The following is a 21,886-nucleotide window of genomic DNA, read 5'->3' as shown; positions in this document are numbered from 1 at the left end:
ATCCAATATTCACCCTCCTTTTAGCACTGTTTTGGTCTCCACAAAATCCTTTAAATCATATAGCTCTTATGCTGCTAAATGCTGCACTGTGTTCACCAACTAGTCATTAACTTTGTCTGTCTGCAGTTTAGTGCTGGGCAGGCAGTGTACCGTGAGCTTTCAGAGCTGTTTTGCTTTGTGTCCATAAGAAAACCAAAACAGAGACAAAGGGCTTTGTTTTTATGTTTTTTTTTTTGTCTCTAAAAGAGACAACAAGCTTCTGTAGAACAATTGCAGAGTTTGTGTGATCATTTTGTGGATTTGTCACTATCAGAAACAGCTTTCACATTACACACAGTAATTTGATCTATTGTTGTAGTATAGAAGTAGCATAAAAATATTGATTTCAGGTGAGGGCAGAAAAACAGAGCAGCTTTCTTGTAATGCTACTCTCATTGATTATTTTGTTTTTAGAAGTCCTGGAGGATTTTCACTGGGGATTGGAGCTTAACATATCTGGACTGAAAAACATCTCATTTCAACTCTCTCTCTCTCTCTCTATTTACAGGTCAAGCAGGGCAGATGTGGATTCAGTGTATGTACATCAGTAATGACAGCTGTCGTTATCGGTTTCAAACAAGCTCACAGTCTGGTGAGACCCAGCTTCACATTAGCACAAGACCAGGTATAATGTCAACACACAAACACACACACACACAAACAAACACAACACACAACACACAACAACACACACCACACACACACACACACTCATTCAAGGTCACTTCCGTTGCTACCATTGCTGCACTACTGCACCCTGGTGTATTTGAGTCAGCAAGCCTGCTGTCAGTGTTACAGCTGTATTTTACATTTCCCCTCAGTTCCCAGCTCAGTTTCTTGATTTTCACAGTCATACACACGCATACACACACATGCATAATTTCAAACCCACTAGCTCACACATGCCCTGGGTTACACACATACACATTATTGCACATCCAAGTGTTACAGGTCATCCCCGCCTTCCCGATTTTTTGGAACAGCACTGCTCATTGTGCGTGACCCCCCCCCAATCTCCTCCTATCCCCTCAACCTCCCCTCCACCCAACGGGACACTCTCTTCCTGCTCACGCCCACTCCTCCCGGGTGCAGCAGGAGCCAGGTCTCCATGGTTACCCTGTTGCAAAATGTCAGAGCACTCTTTGGGCTCTTTGTGTTGAACGACGAGCCCGTCATCCACACATGCTCCCCAGCAGATACACAGCCAGCTGACTATTCAATACAGCACCACTGGCACAGCTGCCACTGTATGTGTGTGTGTTTTTGTGGAAAGGAATTAAGTAATTTAATTTATTCAAGTACTGTACTTTAATACAATTACAAGTATCTGTATTTCAATTTTAAGCTGTATTATACTATACTACTCCACTACATTTCAGGGGACAACTTTTTACTAGTTTTCCTACTCTCAGTACATTTATTGTGCGGCTGTTGTTACTAGTTACAGTATATAAAGTACTTAAAACTAGGCCCACCTTGATCAGCTACACCATAAAAATTATACTTACACATTGATGCATCAGTATTAATAACCTTGATAATGTAAGAGGGTACTTTAATACATTGAAGGCTACATTTTTATGTGTATTTGGTGTACTTTTACTTAAGTAAGTGGTTTTGCAAGAATTTACTTGTAATTGTGTACATTTAAATTATTTTATTGGTACTTTTAAAAATGTTTTAATACTTATTTCATCCCTGATTCTCAGGTAAGTATCTCTAGGTATCTTTGTGAGTACCAATTTAGTTTTGGAAATTGAGGACAGTTCTGTCCTTACTTCTTTAAAGGATTGTTTGGGGATTCAGATTTGGTTTTAAGATTTAAGTGAGGATTGGGTGTAGGATAATGAATACGTTTATAAGAATTCATCAAGATTGCAGTACTCTGTTTTCACAGTGAAAAACCCCCTCTCCCAGCTCCCCAGAGTGAAATGAATTTTGTGTGGGTCCACAGAGTGTGCCAGCAGCAGCCGGCTGGTAGGAACATTCCTGAGTGTGTGTGCTCTGACAGTGCTGTGCGGTCTGGTGGTGGTGGCGGTGTCCCGGCTGCTGCTACAGAAGAAAAACATGTCACCAGGGGGTGCTGCTGAGGAGGAAGCCTATCACTGCCCTGGAAAGGTTAGCTCTCACAAGTCAAGTTTGCTAGAGGCGATCATTTGCACAGTTTTAATTGAGCGGAGGCTGCTGTGACCCTGAAGCCCCCACAAGGATTAGGGACCCCTTAATTGTTTAGGATATTTTTGCTCATGTTTGCCGTCCGCTGAAACCAGGAGTGAGAAATCTGAGTCTGCTGTTAGAGGTACAGCTGTATTTTACATTTCCTCTCAGCTCCCAGCTCACCATCTACGGTGTCCAGATTTGTGACCATACGATGATGTACAGCACCTTTGAGAAGGAGGAAACGATGGAAATTTCAACAGGGGGGACTTTCTGGAGATATGTGTGCCTAAACTGATTTGGATTGCTTATGAGGATTTAGAAACCCCTCACTGTTCATCCTTTGTCGCAGAGCAGCTTAATGACAGTGCAGATGATGATTCTTACATGGGGCACCATCCCCTGTTGATGTTGTAGACATTATAGTCTCAGGGGAAATCTAGTTCATAGTGTTGTAAAGTCGTAAAGTCATAAACATGAAAACCTTTTCCATCACTAGCATCCATCCAAACACACAAACACAGAATGACCAAAACACCCTGCTGAGTTGCATTACGGTAAAGCGTGGGATCTGGTCTTTCCGGAGCTTGACTCATATAAGGGAGTAAAGGTTGGGTAGTCTCAGCCTCTCCTGCATTCAATTTGATCTCTCTTAAGTCCCCAACTCTAAATGCAACACTTAATCAAGTATCATGTGTTGGTTCGAGTGTGTCTGTGTATGTACGTGGATGCCTGCTGGTGTATGCTCAACCTGGTTATGTTTTAAAATGGGCGAGAAAATTGTGTGATTTTTGTCTGTTGCCAAGAAGAGTAAAATGATTATCGATATAGGCTGTTTAAATATAATCACCTCATTGTGGGGACTGTATAATGATACGTTTATTTTTAAAAAGACAAAAATTGACTGACCATATATTTCTGTCACTCTTCAGGACCTGTCATACATCCCCACAACCAACGAGAAGACAGTTACCTACAGGAGGGACCGTCCACTTGACCGCCCTGTGGAGATGCACATCCAGGTTCCCAAGATGCCTCTGGGTGACCCCTGGCAGTATTAAGCAGAGGTCAAAGGTGAAGGCCAGAGGGAAGTTAGGAGAGACATATAGAAGAAGTGTTGACTAAAGGCTTCATTTCTGCCTCTTAACCTTCATAAAACTTCAACCAGCAGCATGTGGAGACACTGATAATGGAAAACTAAACTATGAATCCTTCATGGGGTCACATGTGTGAAACGAACTGAACTGATGAATTTTCATAGACTCTGCGACTAAGTGGCCAGTATCCTGGAAATTGAGATGAAACAAAGAGCACAAGTACCCCAACTCTTCTTCCTCTGTAGCAGCAAGGAGGCTGCTTCTTCCACAGGGTAAAGGGTGACCATTCCTCGCTTTTTTTAGCCACGCAGCAATTACTCCTCTAACTTATGAGTGAATGTATGTGTGTGTGTGAGTGTGTGGTGTAGGTAGATGCATTCATGCTCTATCTTGGCTTTCTATTTATGATTTTATAGTAAAAACACTACATGTCTTAGATTCATGTGATTGTTTGACGCGCCAACTGTGCCATCTCCCTGTCTTAGTCTGCCCCCTTGTGGCCATCTTTAGGTACGACACGTTTTCTTCATTACTGACCTCATCTGTATTTCCATGGGATTTAATTCATGAAGCACTCCAATAACTCTGTATGCCTTTTTATTTTTTTAATCTGAGTAGATTTTCAGTCATATGTGGAGTACCCTGTCTTCTAGGGTTTTTCAACATTTCTATGTTGCATTTTGTTTTTGTTAACCGATCAACTGCATTTGCAAATTAGTGTTATTTTGAGGCATTTAATCATAATTGAGACTATAGTTTCATATGATTGTCAGTTGTTGATTAGACTTGCACTAGAACAATTGTTTTGCATTATACTACTGAAAACTGTGTGTGGCAGGAGAGCTGTACCGGTGGATTTGATACGATTGGTTTGCTATATGTTGGGCATTAGAAGAGCATTTGAAGCTATTGTAACAAATCCACAACACTGGAATAATAATGGACTGAAAATTCATGCTTAAAAAAAGCGACATCCTGTCACTTAACTGGCAACTGTATCATCAAACGCCTGTACATGTGGCCTCTATAACAGAGACAGAGCCTGAACTGTGTTTGCATGCAACTGCTGATCATCCTAGAGCCATTAGTATCCAGAGTCCAAGACCAGTTCCTGTACAAAGGTACAAATCAGCTCTGAAGGTACTGAGATCAGAGGTGGAAATACACCTCTCATGCACTAGATCACCTGGATCCAGAGTGCCAGTTTGCATGGCATCTTGTGAAACTTTTGCTCTCCCAATCTTGTTCCACTTTTTGAATTGTATTTAACACAATATTGTTTACAGCAATGCCTGCTCTATATTACTGTAAGTCAAGAACACTATTATTTATTGTGATTCTATTTTCTTCTTTTTATTTATGTTAATTGTGCTATTTTATGATAAGGCTACTTGAGTTGCAGGTAATAAGTACTGTTTGTGTTTATGAAGAGCGGTATCTATCTCTAACCACGAGAATAATTCAGCAATAAGGTAATAATCATCTCATCTAACCGGGCGCTGAGTTCGGGGTAACAACAGCACTTTTTCGTGTAGTTAAAACTGTCAATTAATGTGACTACCTGTGTAGCATGAACATTTTGATCACAATAAAAGGTACAAGATTTTTTTATGATTTTTTGCATTTTTCAGTTTTTTTATGAAAATGTGGGAAACTAGTTAGGTCCACTGTACGTTAGTGAGGTTAAAAACATGATAAGTTCAACAAATATTTCCAATATTTATTGCTAGCCTGTGTTTTTAATGCATATAGTCAGTATTTTAATTTCAGTTGAATGACAGATCTTGTGTAGATCTGGCTAATATTGTTTTGTATTTTGTGATTCAACAAAATGAACAAAACAAACAAGGTGTGACCAACTCAAATAGTCCAAAAAATAGTGTCTGTATAAACTGAACACTAGGTGGAGACACACACAAAGGCAACTGGGATGAGTGTTACTGATCACTGTAAACATTTTAAGAGATAGGCAAGTTACAGAAAGTGTGTACAATACAGTGTTTGATAAATTATCTGAAATTATTTCAATACCTTCATCAGAAATATTTAATTATCAAAAACCAGCTATAGGCCTCAATTCTACCTGAAATATTACGTCAAGTTGTTATTCATTTAATTTAATGGCGCAAGTCTGTGTCAGCCCCAGTCTTCACTTAGGCCAAAATCAATTCTTTCAATCAATCAGTTGCTAACAGTCCATAAAAAATAAAATAAAACCCGGACTGAATACATTTCAGGGGCCTGATTAATTCTAGTAGGTTCTTATGTAGCTTTTACTGGTTCAGAATAAAGACAGATATTAGATTTTAGTTATATACTGTTTTATATTTGTAATTGTCAGTCAAAAATACTGATTAGTCATTTATCATAATATGCAAAAACGACTCAGGTTAAATCCAAAGCCTAGAAGGTCTACCGAGAAATGAAATATGTCCAAAGATCGTCCTGTTTTATAGATAGAAGTTATAGCCTAATCATGACTTGCACGCTGAAATAAATCTGAACAATTCAACCAAACATAAAAACCTATAATAATATGGCAAAACCCTCAATTAATTAAATTGCGTTGTGATGTCAAGAAACAACCCAAATAATGACTTGACTACTTGTTCAATTCTAAACAAAACCCAAAAAAGTGTTTGTAGAATAAATAAGGCGCACATAACATGTCTTCAAATAACAGCAGTCTGATAAACTGTAGAGTAAAAATTTATTTTAAAGAAGGCTACAAATAAACATAAATGAGGTAAGGACACAGTGTTCATCATAAAGTGCCATTTCAGTTTTTAAGTGTCCAAGAAAACACCCTCCATAAAGGCTGGTACAGTGTAATCAAATGCCCACGTGTTGCTTTGTTCGTGTTTAGTTTAGTGAATTATTCCACCGCAGCCTCGGTGGTTTGGACAGTATCACGCGCGTGTAGCCCGGGAGACTGGCTCGGGCTACCGGAGAGGCTATTGTCCGTGTCGCTGCTCCCTTTACCGAGTCCCGGTTCTCCGCCATCCTCCGAGCCCTCCGCGCTGTGCGTCCTCGTGTGCTTGCTGAGGTGGTCGGAGCGCATGAACCGCTTGTGGCACACGGAGCACTCGAACCTCTTCTCCCCGGTGTGCGTGCGCAAATGCCGCTGGAGCTCGTCGGAGCGCGTGAAACGTTTCCCGCAGAAGAGCCAGTTGCAGACGAACGGCCTCTCTCCGGTGTGCCAGCGCAGGTGAGCCTTCAGGTGAGAGGTCTTGCCGTAAACTTTACCGCAACCCGGGATGTGGCAGCTGTGCAGTCCCCTCCGCCGCGGGCTCGTGCCCCCCTGGCCCAGGCTCTCCGCCTCCTGGCAGTTCGGACAGTCGCACGTGGCTCTGCCGGAGTAGCGCCGCGAGGAGGAGCGGGAGGTTGAGGGTAGAGAAACGACGGGGTTTCCTGTCAGTGCAGGTGCCCCCGTCGTCGTAGACTCTGAGTAGGGACCCGGGACAGGCGGCCTGAAGCCGTCAAACAGGTGCTGTGTGGCGGGGAGCAGGTGCTGAGTGGCACCGGGGCTGAAAGCGGAGCTGAAGTCAGTGCTGTAGCCGCTCAGATGAGAGGGTAACCCGGCCGTGCTCTGTGTGTCCACCCAGCTGGTTCCCATGTCCCACCAAGCAGCGGACCCGTTACTGACCTCTCCCATGGGCTTGAACCATGACTCATAGGGATGCGCGTGCATCCTCGGATATATCCCGGCTATGCCTTCCACCGAGGACGGGATTTTGGTCAGAAACATAGACCGCTGTGCGTGCGCGGGATCGGGCACACTGTTGTCTGATGGCACAGCAGTCTGGTACATCGAATAATCATTTCCAAAAGGGGAGTTGGCAGTGGTCACCGAGAAAGCACTGGAGGTCTCCGTCAGTCCGGCCCCGTTATTCCTGGAGACTCCAGGGGGAACCCCGAGCGAGGTGAGGCAGGCACCTAGGTTGCTGGTCCCCGGGGCTCTTCTCCACGGGTGGAAGCCCTTGACGAGTCCCGGGGCTCCATCGGAAAGAGCAGGGGAGCACGAAGGGCTGGGGTCACCAATTCTGCTGCAGGTGGCAGCCAGCATGGCCAGCGGCGTGCTGCCCAGCCGGGGCTCCTCCTGTGGGGAACACACAGACATCTTTTAGGCCTGTCACTCCATAATGACCAAACATGACGTGCCGTGCGTAAAGACGCGCAGAATATTAGCCAGTGTAGCATATTAGTCATATCTGCGCAAAACTTTGAGGCTCACAAGTCAAATTCAATAAGCTTAACAAACAGTGCACATCTGACTTGGATCATTTAGTGTTTGCCAGCTAACAGCAACGACAGCAGGTACACTTTTTCATATTATGAGTAACAAAAACATAAAAACATGGACGCTTTACTGTCATTAGAGTAATCACGTTACAGTGAGAGGGTTCCTAAAATCAAATGCTCAACTGTGCACTTCATTTCACTTTAACCACAAGTAACCCCTAATCCTACATATCGTTAGATTATAACTGCATTATTAGTTATTACAGCGACTATACAGGAGGTAACTATTCCCTGAATACACACACACACACACACACACACACACACACACACACACTGAGCCCTCTATGGATATTACAACCAAATTAAACCAATATTTAGCAACTTCTTCAAACGAATGTTTCAGCAAATATTCAGCAATATAAACTTACCCCTAGCAATGTAGCAGCCATTGTCTGTGCTGTACGTCCGACTGACTGTGTGTGTGTGTGTGCGCTCGCGGTGACTGGATGTGATGAGTCTGTCTCTCCTCTCTGACTGCTTTAGTAGTTGTAGCTTCTTCGTGGCTTTGAAGTGCCGCTGAGAGCCCGAGGACCAATCAGAGAGCAGTTCCAGGCTGTCGCTGAACGTTTGCGCTCGAGGACGTCGTAAATTTGTGTGAGGTCTCGCGAGCGGCGGGCTTCAAATTGCAACGAGTAGGAGACATGAAGTAAAGACAGTAAATTCATTGGAGCTGTTTGACCAGCACTGTGCTACCTTACTTAGAAAAGTTAACTAACTAGCCACCAGTAGCTCCAGTACAGTCTCTCTTACCCTCAGTTATGTGGCTGTTCATGGGAATGTCATCATTTGGTTAATAAATAAGCAGTTTTATTAGCATCAATTATTTATTTGTCAATGCTAGCAGTTTTATTACCATTTATTACAGAGCTCAAACACCACAAGGCTCTATACCAGGCCCCAAAGGACCCCAAAGCCCAGGTTACTATGGCATCACTGTGCTCATCAGCTTAATTTAAATATAAATATGTGTAACAATGTGCACAATTACCTACAAAAAAGATAACATTTGGAAAACACCAAAAGCAACAGTACTCTGTAGATAGAACTTCACCTTGTGGACAGTTCAGACGAATGAGATTCAGTGTGTTTTAGTTAAACTCTTTAAGGTCTTGTTTAAAGCCACCCGGCCTGATGTGATTCGGCGCAGAAGCTTTGTTTCCGAGACTGATGTTGTTTTTACTGATGTTGTGAAGCCACGCAGAGGGGAGAGGCTGATGAATGAGAGGCTGGCCCGGTCCGTCCCATCCTGTCCCTGGGGCGTTTCCAGTCAGCCCTGAGGGAGGGAGGGGAGGACACCACCACTGCCTCTGCAATTTCATCTCATTCAACATAAAACAAATGTCCTTCAAAAAAACACCTCTTCCTGTGCTGTTGTCAGTTTATAAATCATTTCAATGACTGTATACACTGTGAGGGGAAACTTATATAACTGGATTGTAAACTGGTAAATAGGTAATCCCATTCTTAAATCATGGAGGGTTAACCAATATGATGAGCACACCCTGGAAATAATCCAAAATGATCCTCAGCCTCTTAATATATGAGCAAAACCACGCAGGGAGCATTTCATTTGAATTTCAAATTTAATAAAACAGCAGGATTTAATCCATTTCCTTCATTTGTTTGGTATTAACTGCTTCCCTGCCCTTTCTTCATCTCTCTTGTTCTATGTCCAGCCTGAATGAAGTCAGCTGGACACACATAGACGAAAAGTTAATCACATTCCTCATCCACTCAACACGCACGAACACAACGTTTACACCAGGTGATTGATAGTGCGCAAGATTAATTTCGGTGATGCTATGCAAAGACAAACAGTTCACTCCATCAGAAATCTCCCATTCCATATGGTCTATTGTTTAAAAATGTTTCAGGAGATATTATAAATGTATAAAGTATATGTATAGATGGGTGAGAGTGTAGGTTATGTACATTATTCCACATCACTACTCTACATTATTTTTAGTGGCTAAAACAAAGTGTATAGAGATACCGCTATTGTCTGATACACAGTTGCAATAAATTATACATGTAGGGCCCAGTTTTCACACTCTTTTAAACAGATCTCTATGCAGGTATGATTTTGTTCATCTTAATCTGTGGCCTTTAAAAGCTGCCATTACTGCACTTTGTGCCGCAGACAGCTGCCCAACTAGACAGCCAAAGCAAGAGAGCTAAATCAAATAAAACTGGTGCGATCATAGATATGTAAAAAGAACTAGATACCGAACGCCAAGTTGCAAATTCTCGTTCTGCCGTAGACTTTACGTTGTGATCATGCATTTAAATAAATTAATCGCTATTACAAATGTAAAACCTCCAATGATGAAAGATTCATAATATAAAGAGTCCTAATTGATTTTGTTTGCAGACAGAAGTCGTGTTGATAATGGTGGTGAATGCTTCTTGGCCTGCAGGGGATTTTTTTTGCTGCAATACCACGAGTAGCCACTGGGCAAAAGTGGAAGCAAGGGTAAGTGTTTCTGTGAATTCTGAGCCATGACTAGCTTTAGGCTAAATCTAACAGTAGGCCTAAACTTACTTTAGCTATAGCTAACTATAGCTATTATCTGTAAATGAAAAATATACATTTTGACAAACAGTCAAGACATCAGTTTGTTATTCCACATAGCCAAATGAGGCAGAAGCCAAAGCAAATCACGATAGAGAAGACAATTTCGCTAAACTCCTGCTAATAAGCTTACCATCTCAATACAGATGCTATGTTAGCTTTTCACTTTAGTGGAATTTATATGTTTTGATGTTGTTCAGCTACCATTAAATCAGACAATAAAATGTATACAATAGATAGACATGTGGCAAAACACATTATAGCCTAAGCTAGATGATTGTAGATGTTGCATTTTGCACTAACATTCTGTATTATTATATTATCCATTATCCAAATGCAGAGAGCAGTAGCATGTATTTTGTTGTATTAGTGAATCATGTTGGTTTCTGGCAGGGATTTTTGGGAGATAAAAATACAGAAAGCATTGCAACCTTTATATCTGTCACACAGTTTGTCAGCCAGCCGGAAAACTTCAACTTTCACTCAACTTTTCTGCTTCTTTAGTTACTGCTCTTTGCCTCTGAAGGCCAGTGCTGTCCACTGTAGTTATTATCTGTTAATAATATTCCTTGCACACTAATACACACCTCCCAGTTGACTGGACAAAATAACAGGCTCCCACGCTGCTGGCCCCTGCTTTCCCCCACAGCCTGGGGCATGGCCGTATGCACAGGTGGAGTTTACAGTAGGCCATCTTGCCATCCTCACGAACCACCCAAACAGCTGTCCCTCTTTTAGATGCATTCTTTTCCCACACTGAAAGTGTGTGTGTGTGTGTGTGCGTGCGTGTGTGTGTGTGATTGTATGTGCTTTAAAGGCCCCCAATGAAACTCTGTCTGAGCCTCAACCTGTTCCTTTAGCGATGATAATGACCACATTATCACGCGCCATCGAACGTCAACAAAAAAAGATTGTCGTGTGCTTTCCATTCACTTTGTGGGGCACTGAGACAGAAAAAGCAGAGAGAAAAGAGTGAAATAAAGATCTGGCACTTCTCGGGGAGAGGGATGGGTTAAGTATTTTATTTCTCCTTGGTGTTTTCCTCAACTCCTCTTTTGTTGCTGGAGTATAGTCACAGTAATCCAGAGGGCAGGGCAGCCATCTTGGTCAGCTGCCCTGCTGAGACAATTAGCAGGAGAATCAGAGAGTCAAAAGACAAGCTGCCAAACATGACACAAAAAATATTCATCGCAACCAGGGGGTAGGCCAATAAATTTGTTTAAAAGAAAAAAAAAAGGGTAAATAGGTTTCAGATTCTGCGTCGGCCTGTGGTGCATTTGTGACAATGATGTAGCTGCTTGGTGCGAAGATTCTTCCTCTTATTAGTGCTCAAACTTCAAAAGTAATGATTACAAAACATGTTTTTATGTGCTCTGAAAGTTACTGAAACATCTTATTTTATAAGATTGTGAAGGCTTTAAAGATAACATCTTTTAATTTCTTATTTGTGGTTGTTTGAAATTTTGATCTAAAAGTCTACTTTCCGAGTATGAATTGCTAATAAGGTTGTGGTCATTCAGTTGGTTACAGTTAATTTCAATAAGGACCAGGTGTCATGCTATACACAGACATAAGCAAAAATGTGCTAATTATGGCCATTGAAAACACAATCATCGGTGCTTGATAACGCTTCATAGATACGATGTATCCCACTGACCTTTGCTTTACACACACTATAACAGTTCATTCTGACACTCACAGAAATTCCTTTCTTCATAAAATGGCTTCTATTTATATTTTACAATTACAGTTTGGCCTTTAGGTAAATCCTCTGTGAAGAGTGGCCTGCAATATTATCATATTAACGGTTATTTTTATTGTCATGTCTAGTACGTGTTTAACTGCTTTTGTAGACTGATACATAACTTTAAAAATCGTATAAAAAGGGCCAGAGGAAAACATGTTTTGTGTGTCTTTTTATTTCTAATTAAATCTTTCCACAGAGGAGTATCTCTGACTGACTGACCTACATTTCTCTTTTGATGCCCTTTAAACTCCAACATTAAAACTAATTGAGAGGGGAAAAGTCATCCAGGTGATCCGTGTGCCAGGATGTGCCTGGAGCAGCTCCTCCTTGGCTTCCTGTAATTACTGCGTGGAGAGGGCACGTCCGCCGTCTGTCAGCACGGGGCTGATGGACGACTGTGGCAGCAGAGCAGGGAAAACGTGTTCAGGTTGCTGTGATGAAAACTTTCACGTAAGCAGTTTACAGCACTATCTTTTCATCTGCACTCACAATAAAGGATCAGTAAGTACTGAAACCTCTCTTTTTCTCATGCAAACACAGACCCTCCTTCTAGTTCGCTATATGCATCCTATGCACACTATCTTGCAAGTTCTCTTACTGTCAAATCACGCCACATAAGCTTTATTATTTATGTTGACATACACCATATCTCAACCACAGTGGTGGAGAGACTCCTTTAGTAAGAGTACTAAGTACTACAAGTATTTTTACAGCGTATTAAAAGTGTAAACACACTCTGTGACAAGTAAAAGTTCTGCATTGAAAATGTCTTAAGTAAAAGTATGTAATATAATGTACATACTGGTACTGTTACACTATATTATATTCTATCATTAGATTATTATTACTAATTTAAAAGCTGGATTTTACTGCTCATTTTGTACTATTTTGTACAGGACTGCAACTGATGATTATTTTCATCATAGATTCATCTACTGATTATTTTCTCCATTGATTGATTGATTGTTTGTAAATATTCAGAAAATAAAGGGAAATGCCACCACAATTACTCAGTATCCTAAGTGACAACTTCAAAACGTCAAAATAAAAAAAATAAAAATGACACAATTAAAAGGAAAAGCATCAAATCTTCACAATTGAGAAGCTGGGGACCATCATATATGTTTTTGTTGATAACATTTATCAAAATACAGAGTCAATCTACTAATAGTTTCAGCTGTACTGTATGAATCTGTCAGATAATTGTAGTGCAATAAAAAGTTCAATATTTCCTTCTGAAATGTAGTGGAGTAGAAGCAGAAAGTGGCATAAAGAAGAAGAAAAGACTCAAGTAAAGTAACAAGTACTTCAAATTTATACTTAAGTACGCTACGTGAGTAAATCTTACATTCTGCCACTATAAGCTAATAGAAAACAGTAAAACAAAGTAACACTTATGTAGTTTTGGGGCATGCAAATACATATTTTTAAGCCAAGAGAGCTGTTTCGTCAATCTCTCCCAAAATGCATTTCCCTAATTTTTTCCCTCAAACACACACATACACACACACGCACACACACACATATACATGCAGGGGTCAGAAAGGGCATCTCTCATCAGTATATCCATGCAGCAAACTGAGGGAATCCTGGCCAAAGTAATTACACTATCGGAGCGCTTCATTCACATTCATATATACAGCACATCTACATACACCAGCAGACACTCATTCATGAGGGGATGGATTCATGGGAGAAGAGAGGAGAGGAGAGGCCGCCGCTGAGTGGATGTCAGGCACAAGTTTGGGCTGAAGGTGAATTGAAATTGCACTTTATGAGTAGCATCTCTATCTCTCTCTTTGTTCCACACACACACACACACACACACACACACACATTTAGGTTAGGGTTGATGGATGCCTGGGTTTTGTTAAGTCATACATCACAGAGGTCATTTAACCTGCCAACACATCTGCTGTCTCTGCCCTCAGAAAGAGAGGAAGAGGAGGAGAGAGAGGAAAGATTTATAAAGGCAAGGGGGAGAATTATGCAGGGTGAGAGAGAATGAGACTGTGATTAGTAACTGGAGTGGATGAAAAGCTCTAATTCTGTCTCTCTCTCTCTCACACACACACACACACATACACAGGCACACACACTCGCATAGTGGTATCTTTTTAACAAGCGTCTTCGCCGAAGCTGCTTGCGTTATGAGTTTCTCGGCTCCTCCATCAACTTTTGCCTTGTCTCTCTTAACTACTGACAATAAAGCAGCTGATTTATGCAGAGCAACCGATCTGCGCGCCAACATATTAATGAGATGCATCTAAAGGAGTAGTCTTAATCGATTTCTTCAAATGCAGTTGACGTTTGTGAGGTGGCTTTATCTAAGACGTTTTTAAACTGAGCGTGTGTGTGCTGATAGCAGATCAATAGCTTTTATCCACTCATGTTGCACCCTGTTGACTGACTACAGCAGCATCTAAGACGTATGTGTTATCTGTTCTCTTACTAAACCCGCAGTTGCCATTAGGTCTCCACCACATTTAGGAATATTCTACTTTTATTCATGAAGAGAGAACAAGGATCAAGACTCTGGCTTTAAATCTTACTTAATTCCAGTTCATAAAAAGGTTCAGAATAAACCATCACTGTTCTGTTACTTGCTAATAAAAATTTTCACATGATGACTGTAATGTGTGAAATTTTTATCAAGGTGCATTATTGTTGTGTTGTATTTGCTTGCACTTTGCAGTTACACTGCATTATCATGAAATTCTTATGTAGAATTGGCAAGAATTAATGCAGACTTTAGGTTACGTAACTAATGTATGCTAAATGAGATTTTATACCCAACAGGAAGGAATTGTAAGGTAAGAGAAGTACATCCAAACTGCGCTAACTATGCATCTCAAAATGGTTGAACAACAACATAAAGTAGGCTACACACGATTTATAGTCTGGTGGTTTTACTCTTCGTAAGTATGCATGTCATTGTTTTTATTGTGAAGCACGCTGTGACGCCCCACTCTTGAAAAGTCCTATAAACTATTAATAAACGTACTTACTTACATACTAGTTAAGGAGCTAAAACGTGCAAACACACTGGTATGTTCCATCGACGTATAAAAGATGGACGTTGCGTCTCCACTTCTTCCCACTGCACAAAAATTAAGCCGGCCAACTCAATTGCGGGCAGGAGTCAGCTGTCAATCATGACGTGAAACCCCCTTTTTTACAACTTCAAATAACTGATTAAAACCAAACTTATCAGAAAAATAAACAACTGAACATGCATCAGCGTAATAAGAACTACCTAAAATACCAGAAAATAAATACCCATGTCTCATCTGTTAACATGGAGGCAGCAGACTTTATGACCTATACTGCAGTCAGCCACCAGGGGGTGATTGAGATGTTTTGGCTTCAAATTTTGGAGAGTTGTCATGTTTTATGTCCATGGAATGTTCTTTTACAGCGCATTATGTGATATGTAAGACCAACAGAGACTCCAGGAAGTCACTGCTCTCTACCAAGAAATAGTCCGGCATATAACGTCCCGTAAAGCCACACTTGTTGTATTTACACTTTGTTGTTTATACGGATTAAATGAATTAGATATATAGGCTATAGAGCCAGGCTAGCTGTTTCCCCCTGTTTCCAGTCATTATGCAAAGCTAAGCTAACCGGCTGCTGGTTGTAGCCTTATTTTTAATGGACAGACTGTGGTATTGATCTTATCGTCTAACACTTGGCAAGAAAGCAGATAAGCACATTTTCCAAAATGTCAAACTATTCCTTTAAACATTAAAGTTGTGGTACGTTTTAGGAGGTAGTGTTCCAAGGTTATGGGGGAGGAAAATTACAATTGAACAGACTAAATAACCTATAACTGATAGACAGTGAATGGTTATAAAATGAGGTAATGCTTTAACAACATATTTTGGAAGTTAACTTATCTTCTTTGAGAGTTTTTCCATGTGACATGAACATAAACAGAAGAACCAGGAGCACTAATTTATGTTGCATGTGGTGACTGCTGTAGGGGTTAACATGACAAATAGGAGCGGATGTGGCATTTAAAGTCTGTTATTATGGTCTATTTGCCACAGCTGGCACTGACGCACAAATTCAGACACATCCAACACACACACATCACCATATTTGAATTACACACACTCCAACAGCACCGCACACCAGGGAGGAAGGGCGATGAGAGGGAGAGAAGAAGAAGATAAGGAGCGAGGGGATGAGACATAAGAGCAGAAAGGACTGTGATTCCATACATGTCACACATGTTTCTCTAATCTCTCTAAAAGCTTCTGTAAGATTTTTTCCTCAACTGAAGCTAGTGATGTTCTGCAGCAGCAACCAGTGGAGAGCTCTCAGATAAACCTCAGTGCACTCACTCTTCTATACACAAACTTGCTCTCTCTCTCCTTGATTAAATCCTGCTCTGACCGTGATCTTTCTTCTCTTCACCAATAACACTGTTCATCCCTCTTTCTGCTCTACACCAACACACACACACTCACACACACTTCCTCAGACAAGGAGATTAATTTACTCTCGTTCATTTTTCAAGTTCTGCGTCTTGTCTGTGTTTAATGTGTGGTCGAATGTGTGTGTGTCCATTGATTGATGCGTAGAAGCCCGGGAGCATAATCATACACTTCCAGACGTCATTTTTCACTTTCAGTCTTGATGGATGGACTTGATGCATCTGATCACTGCTACCTCAGCATGGGGGGTCTAGGTCATCTTCGAGGTGTGTGGTGTATCTGTGTCTGTGTGCTTATGTGTCTTATTGGCCAGCAGTCCGTCTGTTTGAGGTGATGATTGAGTAGACTCTCCCATCCCCACCCCAGGGCCTGTTTCTGGGGTCTCTTCTCCCTTCACCACCCCGAGGACAACAAGCCACAGTAGCCAACAGTGTGTGGATTTTAAAGAGAAAGTCTACTCTTTGTCAGCCAGGGTTTTATTCGCCTATTTGTGTTTATAAAGGCTTGGTCAAGATAATGTGAAGTGTCCCAAAAATCTCCCTTTAGCGGTTGTTTTAACTTCTCAGCTGACAATTCAACTACTTCTAAGCTCTTACACATCTAGTAACATATCCACTGCTATCAGTAAACACATGTACATTTGGCCGTTTTAAATGCAAACACAATTACCACAATCTACAAGTACCTTCATAACTTTCACGTCAACTGACAGTTCAACTGCTTTCAGCACTTACAAGTCAACTGGTATTTTAAATAACACGTCAAGTCCTTTTTAGCACTTAGTACTTCAACTGAAATTTCAGTAATTAACCCATAGCTGGCATATTAACAATTTCATCACTAATACTTCAACTCCTTTCAGTTCTTTTACCTTGAATGACACTTCAACTTATAAATCTTATCTTACCTTATCGCATATTGTCTTATACAACATGTCACTAGCAAATAATTACGGTTTTAAAAGGTTTTAATCCGTTCACACCTTTTAAAAAGCTCATGTTTGCCTTTTCTACTTAACCGTGTATGTGTGGTCTGTGAATAGGGTTACCATGACTTATTCGATGTGAACCAAAGCACTTTTCAGTACGAACTCACGCAATAACACCCGGCCCTGCACATACATATGCATGTAGATAGATACGTACAACCACACACACACACGCGCACACACACACACATTCATGCTATGTTCCTGGTTAACTAGTGCTCCGCCCACTCATTGCGCTTCACCTCGCCACAATGCCTGCCATAAAATTCGGGGGCTGAGGGAGCAGCAGAAGAGAGGGGGTTAAGAAAAGCACTGAGAGATGGCTTGATGTTAAATTGACTGGAAAAAAGCTGCTTGCTTTTTCATGCTAATTGCTGTGCAACAAATTGTTAATTTATTCCACAAAGAAATGCAAAACACCCCTAGATTTGGCTGAAAATGGGTGCACTTTATAAGGCAAGCTTCAATTGAACATATCATCTTTGCATGTGACAATCACATACTAACTAACTCTTGCACGTGTAAACACACACACACACACAAAAACTAATGTGGTCATCAATCAGGGTAGGGTGGATGGAGGCGCGAAACAGATTAACGCAGAAAATAACGCAGGTCAATACACATCCTCTGCACATACTCTCCTTCAGTCTCTCCTTTCTCTCTAACACACACGCACGCACACAAACACACGCACGCACGCACACACACACACTTTCTCGGACCGGGTTCAGGTGGTTTTGAGGTGATTTCATGGTTGCTGTTTTATTGATGGTTCCCGTCAAACATGAAACGCTTCTTTTCCCACCTAAACACACACACATGCACTGCCTCTGGGCTGTCATTCAGGACATACACAGACAGCCAGAAACAAGGGGCTGGCGTCAGCTTTACCGGACCCGCAAGTCATGTCAGGTCCTGCACTGAACTACACAGATACATGTTTACACACTTATCTTGGATCTTTATGGTGTGCTGCACCCTCCACTTAGCACTGCTGTAAAGGTCTTCCCGAACTCATGCAAGAGTACCATCTTCAAAGAGGTGCATGCACGCACACACAAACACACACTGAAGAGCCACACAGACTTCTAAGCAGACTTAATCATTTCACATTTAGCTTCAAAGAGACTGTTTAAACACATGCTTGCTCACTGTCTGAAAGCACAGCATGGGTCCCGTCCTCTTTAATAGTCTTTCAATTCAGCTTAATTCTGCGTCTTTGAGTTCGGCTTCATTTGGGTTTTGAAATTATAACGGTGAAACAACTGAGATAATGGAGAGCACATTTCCTTTTCAGTGCATTTCTCAATAACTGGTGCACACCCACCCCTCATACACAAAGAGGAAAGGTTTCAGTGTCTTGAATTATAAAATACATCACCAAGAATCTAGTTATTCTTGCAAAATACAGCAAACTGATAGAAATTTGTTTCTGCAACATCCATTCTTAATCGTTTCAAAGTGTAAATATGCATTATACTGCCTTGTTTGACTGCGGTGAAACCGATCATTAGAAATGTTCAACTACATTTAAAACTTGAGCTTAATGCATGATTTATGGGGTCACAGTTCAACTCAGAGTTCAGACTCAGTTCAAGAGTTTGCTCCTATCTCTCCCATAATGATGTTACATCTCAGAGCATCGCATCTCCTGTCCTCAGGAGCTCTTTGTTGTGACCTTTGAACCTCTGAGGTTGTATACCTCTGGAGGCTGACCGCAGGTTGACTTTTCTCTTCTCTTGATGCACGTGTAATGTCTCCAATGTCATATCTGAATGTGTGTGTGCAAAATGATAACAATAAACTATCTATAAAGCGCTTTACAAAAAAAATTAAATATATTATAAAACAAAGAGAATGATGACCTAACATGTCTCAAACATAGAAAAAGAGAGGAAGAAAGGTTATTTACATGCTGTAGGAACCCATAGATGTGTAAAATGTGTTATGCACATGTACACAGCGGCACAGATGAATGGAGACAAGCCTACAGTAGTTTGAGAGCATATAGTAAATACCTGCAGTTGTCGCCAATATACGCATTCTGCACATTCTGGTCATTCGGACTCTTTGAAGGTGTCTCCCAACTCACAGGACTTGTAATTACGTTCAGTTCTCGGCCTCTCTGTCGGAACAAAGAGTTGTTGACAGAGCAGTAAACACAGTGTAAGTATTTGAAGTTCTGTGAGTATCGTTTGCAGTTCAACATGTAAGTGACATATGTGTGTAATTCAAAGACATGATCTGTTGGTAGTCAATATTTCACAAGCACTCATAACAAACTCTTTATGTCATTGATAAAAGAGTTGCTGCAGCGCAAGTGAGTCATATTTGCACCTTGAATACAAAACATGTGAAGTGGTATATGATAGGGCTACGACTGACTGGTATTTCAATTATTTATGAATTTGCAATCTTGACGGATTCATGGTTGATAAAATGTGAGAAAGTACAGGAAAATGTACAGCACAATTTTCTCACACACATATTTAAAGTAAAGGTAACACTTTAGATTACGGCCCACAACATACAATGTAATTCCTTTGTACTGACGGTGTACCAGTACAGTACATACCATTACATACATGTAGGTACAAGGGAACAAGATGTGGAGTTAGGGAATAAGGGATAACAATGTGGGGACCTAAAAATAATTTGTACTGTAGGTACAGTATGACCATTACTGAGCATCAAGGCTAGGCATTTGGGAGAAGATTGGGAGTTCTTTGTTAAAATTATCATATACCAGAAAGTAAAATAATTTTAGTGTGCAAACTAAATTAAAACTGCCCCCCCCCTGCAGAGAGCCCTGATTCACTCATTACATATCTGCCCAACATTAAACTTAGTGGCAGAAAAAGAACAAGGGGACAACTTATCTGAACGCAGTGGACACATTGCACAGTTCACAAAGCACACATGCCTTCAGATTGTCCTTGGTGTTTGTCAGAGGGACACTCGAAGGAGTTCCATCTGCTGAATGGGATCTTCTGAGTGTTCAAATCTCACAAGCTGTAAGATTTGTTGGAGTGAAGAGATAAAGATGGGTGAAAGCTTTTCTCCTTTGAGGTCTTCAAGGGTTTCATATTTAAGTCAGAGTTGATGCTCAGCCTTTTCTGATATGGTGGTATCCAGCCACCGATTGGCTGTTTCTCGTCGCTACCATGACAACCGTGGTTAACATTCCGCTCCGCACTCGGGTGTTTTGGGTAATTGAGAAAGAATTCCTTCAGAAACACTTCTGAGTTTAGACTGGCACGCCCCTCACAAACACACAGACAAACACAAACTCTCACACACACACAGACAAACACAAATACACAAACACACACACAGGACCAGAGACATTTATTTTCAAGCATTAAAGAATTACTATTCCAGACAGTAAATCATATTTGACAAATATTTTGGGCAGAATCTGTCAAATTTCCACCCTGTTTCATTGTGTATGTGTTGTTTTTTTTAAAGATGATTGTAGATTTGATTTGTTTTAGGGGAAGTTTTGGTGCCAATCCCATCAACAGGCAATGAATCCGATCACATATCATCTGCTAAAGCTATTAAGGCAATCTATTGTATTACAGTATCTGAGTTGAGGTAGCTTTTTAAAATAATAATCACAATAACAACAACAATAATGACAATAATGTATTTTATTTGAATGCATTTTCCAAAGCACTTAAGGACAGCCTACAGGCACATTTAAAAAACAGGAAGCAACATAACAAGACATCATAAAATGAAACAAAGCAGTGAAACACAGTAAGTTATTACAATAGGTCTAAGTAAGTCTTCAGTATTTTTTTTATTTTTAGATCTAATATTTTTATCTTGCAAATGATTTGGATACTTTCAGTCTGCACAAGATTTCTAGTATATTCAACACAGAGACACCTTCCCTATTTGTTTATGAGGGCAGGTAGGAACAAAAGCTAATGAGAAAAGCACTGAAAATAAAATGTTCTCACAAGAAGATGTGGTTTTGTTTCAAGGGCTCACGAGCCAGAAAGGTTGGAAACCAACTGTATTAGAGCAATTACTCCTCAACTGGCGTTTCAAAAACAAAAACAGTAAGCACTTTGTGAAGTCATGATGTAGCATGTGTAGCTAAAACAAAATCCAGCTAGAGCAAAAAAAAAAGCTTGCCAAAGGTGTTTCTCCTTGTGGGTTAAACCGCCCACCACCTGAACTGCACCGGCCACCTGAGACACACTGTTGTTTTCCACTTGACCAACAAGGCAGGAAGCATCAATCATTCAACTATCATTAAAGTGAGACGCTGCCAACTTTCACAGAGCTTCATGCACATCCAGCACAGTGTAATGTGATGTGTCATGTTTCCAGGAATAAAAAAAAATATCTTTTTATAATGCCAGGATACATCTCGTCGGGTTACTGTGTTCATACTTCATAGATAGAAAGTGGAGAAATAATTACAATCCACAGCGAGTTTCCCAATCATCCACAATGTTGTTTTTGTGTGTGTGCATCTGCTGTAGTGTAACACCAGTATGAAGTTGTGATGATGAGCCATAG

At 40.8% G+C, this 21,886-nt stretch overlaps 2 protein-coding genes across 2 annotated transcripts in view; one reads left to right on the top strand and one right to left on the bottom strand.

The window, feature by feature from the left end:
* The window catches only part of itgb8 (integrin, beta 8), a gene marked incomplete in the record, with an annotated part of 16,914 nt that extends 12,007 nt beyond the window's left edge, over positions 1–4,907 (top strand). Inside the window, 3 exon segments of the mRNA XM_035681844.1 lie at positions 548–664; positions 1,994–2,157; positions 3,129–4,907. Of these exon segments, the coding sequence (XP_035537737.1) occupies positions 548–664; positions 1,994–2,157; positions 3,129–3,257 (410 nt within the window).
* A 1,118-nt stretch (positions 4,908–6,025) lies between these two features.
* On the bottom strand, positions 6,026–7,987 carry sp8a (sp8 transcription factor a). Its single transcript, XM_035681476.1, has 2 exons — positions 7,967–7,987; positions 6,026–7,392 (listed from the first exon to the last, which is right to left on the bottom strand). Exons 1-2 carry the CDS (start codon positions 7,985–7,987, stop codon positions 6,169–6,171), a joined length of 1,245 nt encoding a protein of 414 aa, XP_035537369.1. The 3' UTR covers positions 6,026–6,168.
* Positions 7,988–21,886: the final 13,899 nt, after the last annotated feature.

The sequence above is a fragment of the Morone saxatilis genome, unplaced genomic scaffold (assembly GCF_004916995.1).
Source record: "Morone saxatilis isolate NCDOM2014 unplaced genomic scaffold, NCSU_SB_2.0 Contig9, whole genome shotgun sequence".
NCBI classification, from domain to species: Eukaryota; Metazoa; Chordata; class Actinopteri; family Moronidae; genus Morone; species Morone saxatilis.
This window is presented reverse-complemented; position numbering and strand designations above follow the sequence as displayed.